The 12,224-nt window shown below is 48.8% G+C and overlaps 1 protein-coding gene across 1 annotated transcript in view; it reads right to left on the bottom strand.

Moving 5' to 3' along the window:
* The window catches only part of DNAH9 (dynein axonemal heavy chain 9), a 259,117-nt gene extending 248,369 nt beyond the window's left edge, over positions 1 to 10,748 (bottom strand). Inside the window, exons 1-2 of the mRNA XM_072990379.2 lie at positions 10,263 to 10,748; positions 310 to 506 (exon numbers count right to left, since the gene is read on the bottom strand). Coding sequence (XP_072846480.2) covers positions 310 to 506; positions 10,263 to 10,664 — 599 coding nt within the window. The 5' untranslated portion in view covers positions 10,665 to 10,748. The remainder of the gene's footprint in view (positions 1 to 309; positions 507 to 10,262) is intronic.
* Between the last annotated feature and the right edge of the window lie 1,476 nt (positions 10,749 to 12,224).

Below are 12,224 nucleotides of genomic sequence, written 5' to 3'. Positions count from 1 at the left end.
AATTCATTCAGTTTGTTCACCAAAAGCAACATCCCTGTGCAAAATGATTCAGGATGATGAATTCTAACTATTAAAATACGTACAACCTCCCACCGACCCAACAAAACACACACTGTACTTTTTATCAACAAAAAAGCGCACTTTGCTATAGCAAAAGGATCCACCAAGTAAGGGAGCTCATCTACAATTTCCTATTACAAACGAAATGAAAAAGAGTGTCCTAGTATCATTCAATTCCTGGGGGCAAAAAAAAGGAGGAGAGGAAAGAAAAAAAGGAAGAAAAACACTTATTTCAAGATTGCTACTTACATTTTCTCTGTGTCAAAATCTATGTACTTGTCACTTTCAGGACCAGAAGGAAGAGGCAACAAAGTTTTCCCTTTAACTTGACCAATCACAATAAAAACACCACTTTTCAGAGTGGTAACATGGTGGATGACATCCTGTGAGATCACATGCGGCCAGCTGTGATGGTTTTTCTGGTTTGCCAAGACTGGCGCCACTACCTAGAACAGGGACCATTGAAACCTATTAGCACGAAAAGCTTTTCTAGAAAAAAAGTAGAAGAGACAAAAAAATTAAGGTTTTCCCTTTGCTAGGCTCTCACTTTAACCAACTAGATCGCAGCAGGACTGAATAGAAGCCCTTATTTGGGTCATTTGTGAAAGGAAGATCACGTGCTAAAGGCCAGATAACCAAAATAATATGTAGCTTGGTTCTAAGCCCAGTGTTGTTTGTTCTGGCTATCAGTGATTCTCCAGAATCAGGAAAAGGTGCTTCCCATTACCTGGTGGCAGAGCTTGTTTACCCTAAAGGTCCAGCGATTGGACTGATATCTGTCCTTACCCTGCAGTTTTGCAATTGAAAACCCTGGGCTTTCAATTCTTGTACCTCAGCAACTTTCTAAATAACAAAAAAAAAAAAAAAAGGATTCAACTCCTCCTAAAGATTTATTTTTGAAACAATTGTAGGGCTTAAGACAACCCGCCACAGGAAACCCAGTTATACCGATTATTTCCATACCTCTGTTGTACCGGTACATTTATTTCTGCAGTCATGTGGTATATATTCCAACAGGAGCATTCCCATTGTTTTTAACTGTTTTGATTCATTTCTTCCCATTTGAACCATTACAGCAGGCTACACTGCTCTTAATTTTGTATCACTTCATTTTCTCTACTCTTTCTTGGGGCCATCAGCCCCCACTTGTCCTTTAAATATAAATATATTAAGAACAAAAGTGATACATCAGTGGTACAATAAGAGAGATCTGAGCCTTCTCTTCTCCCCCTTTCCCTTCTCTCTTTTACAACTTTACATGATCCATATGTTCTGATCAAGACACTACACCATCATCATCACACAAGTACATTTATTTATCTGGAAGTGTTTTAAAGTTGTGTGTATTGTACACCCTGGTACTGTATCATTAGATACAGAATTCATACATATTTTGATAATAAATAATAAATGCATGTGTATATTGGTCAATAGATTATCCTCATCCATCCTACAGAAGCCACTGTATCTCTGTTCTAGAAGAACTGGAGAAAATGGAGAAAGAGTCGAAGTGTGGACATCTGTCCAGTCCTGGCAAGGATATGGCATTTTTGGAGACCACAGGTTCATCAGGGTGGCATGGGAGCAAGAAATTTTTGCATTAGGTGAGTTTGCTGCTTAAAAGACTCAAACTGTATCATTCATTACCTCTTTGTTTCAAACTGATAATTTATTTAATGCTGTAATTTATTGGATATTTTCAGTAGAAACATTTTTTCAAAATCTATGTTTAGGGAGCCACAAAAGAGAAAGGGTTGTGGGATATAAATGAACTGAGGTTGTAAACCATCAAACAATTGTTGCTCCTTTTTAGAGACACTCTAAAAGCGCTGCTTGCAGGCCCACTCTCACTTTGACAAAGAGCAGCAGTAGCTCAGGATTAGAATGCAAGTTCTTTGCTACGGGGGGGGGGGGGGGGAGAGAGACAACATCATCACATTTACTCTATTTTACCCATATTCCTCCTTCATTTTACCACTTCTTATATGTGAAGGGGAAAAAACCACGGTCAAAAAAGAGAGGTTACTTATCTGTAGCTTTTGTTCTTCGAGTGGTCCTCTGTGAATTCACACTAATGGGTTAAATCTGCGCCTGCGCAGAGGCCTCAGAATATTCTAGAGCTTAAAGTAACACTTTTGGCTCCGCCCCCTAGGACCTCACGGTCCGCCCGCCCTAACAGTTAGCTCAGTTTTCCAAATTCCGCTGCTGCTCTAAAAGCGAGACAGCCGTGACAGAAAGTGGGGAGGACGGGCGGGCCGTGTGAATTCACAGAGGACCACTCGAAGAACCAAAGTTACAGGTAAGTAACCTCTCTTTCTTCTTTGTGGCCTCTGTGAAATCACACTAATGGGTGACTAGCAAGCTTACCTTTGAAAGGTGGAGGGACGCGACATCACGGCATCACCGCAGACAGGACAGCCCAACCAAACCGCGCATCCTCCTTTGCTCGTAGATCGAGTCTGTAGTGGGATGCAAACGTGGATGGAGTAGACCACGTAGCGGCTTTACAAACATCCTGCAGAGGGACACCACAGAGAAAAGCAGTAGAGGCTGCAATAGCCCTGGCAGAATGGGCTTTGACAGATGACGGAAGAGGTTTCTTTGCCAGCTCATAGGCAAGGCGTATAGTCTGTACTATCCATCTTGATATAGTCTGTGGCGACACCTGCTGTCCTTTATGAGGCTGGTGATGGGAGACAAATAAACGCTTGGACACCCTAAACATTGAAGTTCGTTGAACATAGAAGGCCAATACCTGGCGAACATCGAGCAAATGGAGAGACTTCTCCACAGGAGAAGAAGGATGAGGAAAAAATGTGGGTAACACAATAGGTTGTCGAACGTGGAAGTCAGTAGTGACCTTAGGTAAAAAAAGACACATCGGGATATAACACAACCTTGTCCTGGAATAACTGCAGGAAAGGGGGATCAACTCTTAAGGCAGATAGCTCGGAAGCCCTCCTCGCCGAAGTTATCGCCACCAAAAACACAACCTTCAGGGTAAGTAATCGTTCAGAGATGGTCACTAACGGTTCAAACGGTGGACGGGTAAGACAGTTCAACACCGTATGAAGGGACCATTGTGGTACAGGATTGATCCGTGGGGGGTGGAGGTTAAGGGCCCCCCGCAGAAAACGTTTCACCTTAGTGTGTCTGAAGAGGAGAGCACTGTCAGAGTCAAGAGGCTGATGCACCACAATGGCAGAGAAATACACCTTGAGAGTAGAGTGCGAAAGGTTCATCTCAAATAAGTATGCCAAAAATTGCAAAACGGCATGAACCGAGGTCGGTGATACTGGAGGTCCACGAGGTGTAGCAAACTTTAGAAAAGCCACCCATTTATTGTTGTAAAGGGCATCTATAGATGCCTTACGACAGTGCGAGAGAACGTGGGCTACCTCGGGAGCATCCTCCAGGCCGTGAGGTGGAGTGACTGCACGTCCAGATGGAAAGTTGTTCCTTCGTTCTGTGTCAGAAGATGTGGCAGGTAAGGCAGTCTCATGTACTCTTTTGCTCTTGTCATGAGCTTTGCAAACCACGGATCGCGTGGCCAGAAGGGCGCTATTAGGATGGCGTTTGTGTTGTCCCTGCATATCTTGACTATTACCTCAGTAACAGTGGGAACGGCGGGAACATGCAGAGCAGGTGGTCGCTCCACGACACCATCAATGCGTCACCCTGCGAGTCTAGTCCTTGACCGCCTCTTGAGAGATAAGTTGGACACTTCGCATTGAGGTGAGCGGTGAAGGCATCTATCATGAGAACACCCCACTTCGAGCAAAGCACTAGGAACACATCCTGGTCCAGAATCCACTCGTGCATTGTGGCAGCAGTTCTGCTGAGATGATCCGCGAGATCGTTCTCGTGAGTGGAGATGTAAACTGCAGATGGAAAGATATGATGCTCCAGGCACCACTCCCAAAGCTGGACAGCAAGATACAGAAGAGATCGTGAATGGGTGCCGCCCTGCTTGTTGATATATGCGGCGGCCGTCGTGTTGTCCGTGACAACCTGGAGAGCCGTGCCTCAAATGATTGGTAGGAAAGCACGACAAGCCTTGAATATGGCAAGTAACTCTAGGTTGTTGATATGAAGGGTCTGCTCCTTGAGAGACCACCGGTCGTGGATTTGTCGACCATTGCAGTGCGCACCCCAGCCCGTGTTGCTGGCATCGGTTGTGATTCTGATTTTCAACACTATGGGAGCAAACAGGCAACCCAAAAAGATGTTGGCCGGGTTGGTCCACCACCTCAGCTGGTGGGCAAGTTCCCCCATCACTCGTAGTCGCTTCCTGGGTGAGTCTGTCAATGGGTCGAAAACAGTGGTGGGATTCAAATAAATTAACAACAGGTTCTATGTCCTAATGATAGATAGATAGATAGATAGATAGATAGATAGATAGATAGATAGATAGATAGATAGATAGATAGATAGATAGATAGATAGATAGATAGATAGATAGATAAATAAATAAATAAATGTCCAGGACATTTTTTTAAAAAGTTACCACATAAGCAACAGTCTTCTATGGTACCTTTAACTTGAAAAAAATCATAGTAAAATGAGGACGGTTGGGTGTTTGACTGAAGCGGTCTCACCCCAAAACTTTTTCCCTCTGTGTCCTGCCCTCATGCCTTGTCAATCACCCCCCCCCTCTGTGCCTCGAGGCCATGAGCTCTCCTCCAGTGACGTCAAGGACTCATCCTCCCCCCCTTTCCCCCATTGACACCTCTGCTCTTTCCAGGGCTTTATCTCTCTCACCCACACCCCACCTCAGACGGCTCATTGTGGCGCAGGAAGAGAGGCAGCTAATTGCGCCCCCCTCCCCCCGCTCGTCGCTGGTCACCTGGCCCCTCTTCCTTCATTCATCTCAGGCCAGCAAATGGTTCTAAGAACCAATAGTACATTTAGGAATCGGTTCTATAGAATAGGTGCGAACCTGCTGAATCCCACCTCTGGTCAAAAAGCGAGAGAAGCCAGACCTGTAGCGATCGGAGTTTCAACCTCGCATGGGGGATGACAGATGTTGTAGAAGCCGTAAGACCCAATAGCTTCTGAGCAGAGTGTGCCGTGACTCGATGTCATTTTGTCCGCCCTCTCTTGGGGCATAAAGACTCTCGCTACCCAAGCGTCAAGAATGGCACCGATATAAGATGCGACCCGAGACGGAGTAAGGACTGACTTTTTGTAGTTCACCTCCAGTCCCAGAGTTTTGAGGAGGCGCAGAACTGTAAGAGTGTGCCGCTCTGCTTGATGTCTGGAATGTGCTACCAAAAGCCAGTCGTCTATGTATGGAAACACGGCGATTCCCTTCGTCCAGAGGAAAGCTGCCACCGGTGCCATACACTTTGTAAAGACTCTTGGCACGATGGAAAGTCCAAAAGGCAGAGCGGAGAATTCGTAGTATTTTGAACCCAGCGAAAAACGCAAGTAACGACGATGATCCTGTCTTATATTTATATGAAAGTAGGCGTCGCTGAGGTCTATGACCACGAACCAGTCGCCGCGTTGAAGGAGCGGTAGAATTCTCTCTAGGGTCACCATCCTGAAGTGACGATAGACAATGAACTTGTTGAGGTGTCTGACGAAAGGAGTTGTCCCCTTTTGGGCGATGATGGCTATGCAATAGAATTTTTGGAGAAGCCCCCTGAAGTGATTAGCGACCAATTTGCTAGGAAGGGCGATAAACAGGTACCGTAGGAAGAGATAGAAGTGGTGAATAAAGAGTCAAAGTCCCTGCTTGGATTTGCGGTCGGACTTCTTATAGGAGGGACGTGACTTTTGTCGTTGGTCATGTCTAGTGGTGTAGCTAGTGGGAGCAGCATAATATTTCTGCTTGGTTGGGTAGAGTTTCCCAGACTGGGAAGGGGCTAGAGAAGCTTGGCACTTCCACGGATATCGTTGCTTGTAGTACGGTTGCGGGACATAAGACCTCGCAGTTTTCTTCGCCTTGTGGATACCTTTGAGGATCTCATCAGTCTTAGGATCGAACAGACCTGACCCGTCAAAGGGCAAATCCAAAATGCGCGACTTGGAGTCATCCGATATAGCCGCAGATTTCAGCCACGCTTGACGTCTCATGGTGATGCTAGTCATAAGATTGCGAGATGCGATGTCCAAAATGTGTCTGAGGGAAATCCGTTCCTGACGTATGAGCTGCATAGCTTCTTGATGCAACGAGAGGCCTCTTGGTTGCAACTCATCAGGAGAAGCTTGCAAAGATGGTAGTGCCCTGTTCCACAGGTGCTGGTGGTATGCGGCCATGGCTGCCACATAATTTACGGCCCTGACTACTAGAGAGGCGAAAGCATAGGACCGACGTCCAAAAATGTCCATTTTCCTTCCATCCTTGTTGTTAGGTGTAGCAGTCGAAGTGGGTCTCAGTTTAGACTGGGCCACATCTACTATTAAGGAGTTTGGGACGGGATGCTTGATCAGAAAGTCCAACTCAGAACCGTGAATACGATAAAGGTTCTCAATCCTCCTAGACATTTGGGGGGTAGAACAGGGCTTGTCCCAGTGTTGTTTTAAAGTTCTCAGCAACAACGGGATAAAGGACAACCGCATTGGCAGGTTCTGGTCTTCATCGATGTCCCCATAGACCTTGTCTGACACCATCTCGGGAGGCCTTTCCACAGGAAGTTCGAGTGTGGTGGTGATCCGATGGATCATTTGTGAATAGAAGGGAAAGTCCGCAGCCAGTGAAACTGGATGCTTGTCAATGACTGCCGAATTGGGGGTGTTATCACTGGGCGCTGAAGCGTCAGAAAAACTGTTCTCCATATCGGAGTCATCCGAGTCATCGGGATGATCCGGTAAAGGCATCTGCGGGATCGGATGCCTCGGTAAGGAAGGTTTAGGAAGTGCTTTCTTATGTCCATGCCCTGGAAGAGGATCGGTACTGTGATCCTCTCTGCCATCGGTATCGGGAGGGTTACCGGTACCGGGGTCTTCATCGGTATTGGAATCCCGATCGGTACCGATCTGATCCAACTGGAAAGAATCAGAGTCAGAGGAAGTGCGATGATGCTTCTTCTTCTTTGGGTGCGGCATCACGGGCATTTCTCCGTGGACACGTTTTCATTTGGGTGGCACGGTACCGGTAGGGTCGGTACCAGGCGGTACGGTATCGACCCGGGTTAATCAGGTAGGGTAGGTCATTCTTCGCTGGTACCGGCGCCTGCGGTCGCATTGGAAAAGGGAGTGGTTCGCCGTGTTTTGACCTCTTCGGTACCAGAACATCCATCGGTACCGTACAGTGTCTCTTTTTCCCGGTATAGGGGAAAGGCGATATCGTAGGGGAGGAGATCTCGTCGGACGAATCTGAGGAAGATGAGGCGGAATCTGAAGAAGAGTCCTTAGCAGCAAGGCTGTATAGGAGGCATGGATCATACAGCTTTTGCATCTGCTTCCTCCACTTCTTAAGGTAGAAAGTTTAAGAGGCGGCGCATCCTCCTTAGGCACATGCTTTTTGGCCTTTTTGGGGAGAGAATGTCGAGCCCCGGGGGAGGAGACCTTCAGTCCCGAGAGTCTCGGAGGCCGGAAATCTCCAGGAGATGGTGCCAAATGCTTCATTTTCGCCTTCTTTCTAGGAGAGGAAGGTTTCAATGGCAACTCCGGGGTAGGTGGAAGTGGAGCTGGCGATGGAGGGGAAGATGGCGGCGAAGAGCCCTGGGATTGAATTTCAATAGGAGTCAACACCGGCAACAATGGAGATGTCTGTGGTTGTAGGCTGGGAGTACGCTGAGGAGATGAAGGCGGCTGCGGGGGAGGCAGCAAAACTATGGCCCTGGATTTAGATGATTTAGATGACGGTTTGGGGGCTTTAGCCTTGCTTTTTGAGGTTCTGCCCTTGCCCTTAGACTTTATGTCCAGTAAGGAATCGGGTCCCGCAGCAGAAGTGGCTACCTCCATGTCAGGAGGGCACAGAGATTTCTCCCAAAGGGCAGCGCGAAGACACTGCTCCCTAAGTCTCAGCCCTTGCTTCGTAAAACTCTCGCAATGGCGATAGGATTGAGGAACGTGCGCCTCCCCAAGGCAAAATAAACACGAACGATGGCCGTCTGTGGAGGGAATCTTTTTCCCACAGTCAGCACAACTCTTAAAAGTGACCTTGGGAGATCTAGGAGCCCTGGAGGCCATACAAAAAAAGGCGGGAACAGTCCAGGGAAAAAAGGAGGGAAGGGAGGGAAGGGGTAAAAGTCCAACACAACGGGTAAAAAAACACCTCTCCTCCAAAGAAATAATGTATTTTACTTTCCTTATTTACTTGTAGATGAAACAGAGCCAAAGAAGACAATTTTTCAAATAAATTCCAACAACTAGAGTGGTCTTAATTGGCTAGATAGGCGGGATATAAATAAATAAATAAATAAATAAATAAATAAATAAATAAATAAATAAATAAATAAATAAATAAATAAATAAATAAATAAATAAATAAATAAATAAATAAATAAATAAATAAAATTTCCCGGAGCTCTAGGTAGGAGACCTAACTGCAGCAGCAGAAAAAAATGGAACTGAGCTAACTGTTAGGGCGGGCGGACCATGAGGTCCTAGGGGGCGGAGCCAAAAGTGTTACTTTAAGCTCTAGAATATTCCGAGGCCTCTGCGCAGGTGCAGATTTAACCCATTAGTGTGATTTCACAGAGGCCACAAAGAAGAACAAAAACATACAAAGTTGCTCTAATCAGAAAGTAACCTCTTACTGTTATTATGTGCCATCAAGCCACGTCAGACTTGTAGCAATCCTAATAGAGCCCATAGTTCCCAAATTTGGGTCCTCACATGTTCTTGGACTACGACTCCCAGAAATCCTGACGGCACAGCTAGTGGTAAAGGCTACTGGGAGTTTTAGTACAAGAACTGCTTTGAATGTGTTTTGATGTTGCTTCTGTTTACCATCTGTTACTGTGGCATCTGTTTGATCCTTTTAAGTATTTGGATAGGTAAAGGTAAAGGTTCCCCTTGACATTTTTAGTCCAGTCATGTCCAACTCTAGGGGGCAATGCTCATCCCCATTTCCAAGCCATAGAGCCAGCGTTTTTTGTCCAAAGACAGTTTTCATGGTCACGTGGCCGGTGTGACTAGACACAGAACGCCATTACCTTCCCACCATGGTGCTTTCAAACTGCTAGGTTGGCGGGATTTGGGAGCTCACTCCATTGCATGGATTTGATCTTACGACTGTTGGTCTTCTGACCTTGCAGCACCGAGGGTTCTGCGGTTTAAACCACAGCGCCACCATGTCCCTTTGAAGTATTCGGATAGGTATTGTTTTTAGCTTTAAATATTGACTTTGAATGAGGTAAACCACTTTGGGTCCCTTTTAACGAGAAAGATGAGGTAAAAGTGTTTTAAATAGAAAGAAAGAAAAACTTCTGGGAACCCAGGGTTGGGAACCACTGTGAGGGAGAGTTCAAAGGATGTGAGGGGTTTTACACTGTCACCACACAGTCTTTCCTGATGTAGCGAGGATTTGAATCCAGGTCCCCTAAGTGCTAGACCATCACTCGATCCATGATCATAGATAATGGCTCTGGAAACTGACTTCAATCCCTCCAAATGTCTCCTACTGCCCATTAGCCCCTGTATGTTATTCCCACGGCGGTAGTCCGTATTCAGGACCTCGGACAGAGACGCCTTTCCCCGTCGGGTCACCTGGGATCCGCTCAACAGAAACTCCCCTGGAGCGCTTCTGTTTGCGGAGCCCTCGCCACCGCAGGGATCTGGCGCGGATCCCTCCCTCTCCCGGCCCCAGAGGTCCTCCTTGCTCGCTTTCTCCTCCTGGGGAACCGGACCGCAGCCTCGACCCTTAACCGTGCGCGTTTCAGAGACAAGCTGCTGCCTCAGCTTCCGAGGACCGGCCAGCTGGGTGGGGGGTGTTGGTGCCTTTGGCAGCGGCCAGCCCGTCGGAGGCCCGTGACTGGGCCAAGAAGAAGGTGGGCGTCGTTCCCCTGCCTCCCCCCCCCCGCCGTTTAGAGACACACGCGCAGCCTGAGGAGGGGGGGGAGGCTGTGGCTGGGGAAGGGCAGATCCCGCCTCCAGCACGAGAGGCAGTAAGGAAAGACCAGCTTTTGGGGGGGGGTGTTCTCTCCTCCCCGCCCCCTCCTGCAGGCCAAGCACGTGCCGGCCACGACCCTGGGGACCGCGTTTTGACGACCTGCCCTCCCCTCCCCTCTTCGGGGTCCGGGTCCTACCTCCTCCACGAGGGCGGCCAGGTGCTCCAGGGGTGCCGCCGCCGCCAAGTCTCCCCACAGCAGCTGCCCCGGAGCGGCGGGGGAGCCCAGAGGCCCCGGCGCCAGGCGCAAGAGGAAGACCCCCTTGCCGGGCCGAGGGGCGGCGGACGGCCAAGGCAGCCCCTCGGCGACCGCCAGCTGCCCCCCCGCGCCCGCCGTGACCACCAGCAGCCTCCTGGCCGGGTCCCCCGCTAGGAAGGCGCGCAGCAGCGGGCGCGCCTCCGGGCTGGCCACGCACCGCGCCCAGCGCTCCGGCTCCACCTTCAGACTGCGGGCCACTCGCTCCCCCAGCAGCCGGGCGCCGGGCTCCGACTCCGGGGGGCTCCCGCCTTCTGCTTCGGGCTCCTGCTCGGCGACCCCCATGCGCTTCGCGGCGGCGGCGGCGGCGGCCTCCTCCAGTGTTTGGGGCGGAGCCGCCGTTGCTGCGGGGACGAAGGACGCCGTCCCGCCCTCGGCCCGAAGGCGGGACCGAGGAGCTCGCCGGCGACCAGGCACGAAGCGAGGCCTGGCAGGTGGGGCTGCGGGGGCAGGCGTTGCCTCTGGGCTGCTTCGCCCGGCGTGGGCAGCGAGGGCATCGCGGAGAACACACGGCGCGCATTGGATGTAGAAACATCCCGAGCGTTTTATCTAAAAGGGATCCCACGGAGTCCCTGGCATGTTGAACTCGCGGGGAAAAAAACTGCACTGCGAGGAAAGGTGGGAAGCTGCGGGACAAGGAGAGGATCTCGCCTGAGGTGGGTTGACTCAAGCAAGGAGCCCACGGGCTTGACTCTGAGCAGGAGTGGTCGTGCGGCGACCTTCCGGAGGTCACTAAGACATAGGGGGTCGCCTTAAGTCACTAACTACGGGACCGGCCACCGGCGAGAAAGGAGACACGAAGTCTGCCTGCCCTGCACACTTCTTTGCTCCCCTCTAGAGGAAGCAGGCGATCGGTATGACCATTAGCACTGCTAATGATCGTTTCGTAGGGAAAACTAGTTGGAATGAAGGGGGAAATGGGTCCTTTCGGGAAAACGTAGGAGTCAGACAGGCTTCATAGGAATGGTGATAGGGAATTCTTTTTTATCACCAGCGGGCTACAGTTTTTCCAGATCTCGATCTCATCTTTGACAGATCAGGAACCACCTTTCACATACACTTCCACTTCTCCCATCTTTTGGTTAGGGGGTCATACCAAACCAACCCACCAATTAATGTAAGGAAGTTCTGCCAGTAGCAGTAGGGGATTTCTCTCCATTGTGACTTCTGTGAGGTTATTCAAGTAGCCACAATGGCCATCACTTTCCGTGTCCCATTGCAAATTCCTGACTGCATTGTCTTTCCCTACAAATGCTCATGTGGTTCCGAAGTGGATGCTATGCTCTTGTACTTTTTTGCTTTACCTCAGAATTACGAAGCAAAGAAGTCTCTTTCAATTACAATGCTTAACTATAAGGCTTTCAGCTAAAGGTGTTTACAGAAAGGCTGCTATAAGTACATGTCCGGTGTGGTTAGATGCATTAAAGGGGGAGGCATAAAAGGAAGGCTGGAATTCATAGGTCCCCAAATGTTGACACCGCATTTCTAGACAGATGGCATCTTGCCAAAGACAGCAGTAACATACTTAACACCATCAACCACTAAATATTCCCTCACCAAGGGCAAAGCACAGCTTGGTTTTTAAATGCAGCTCACTTGAATTGGGGTTTTCCTCATAGCACTCTCACTCACATTAAATAATCAAATCACAGTTTTATTATATAAAAAAGTTTTGCTTCAGAATTCCTCCTTAGCTTCAGCTTGAGGATGAAGCTCACCCTGTAATTCTGTGACTTAGTTCTGCAATATGTGAAATCGTTCCAGGTAGATTTCAGAATGATCTACACGTTTTTCCTTATTAGTCAACTGAGTATATTTTGTGTGTATGAGAAAGTTGTGGATACA

The sequence above is a fragment of the Pogona vitticeps genome, chromosome 2 (assembly GCF_051106095.1).
Source record: "Pogona vitticeps strain Pit_001003342236 chromosome 2, PviZW2.1, whole genome shotgun sequence".
Lineage (NCBI taxonomy): Eukaryota > Metazoa > Chordata > Lepidosauria > Squamata > Agamidae > Pogona > Pogona vitticeps.
This window is presented reverse-complemented; position numbering and strand designations above follow the sequence as displayed.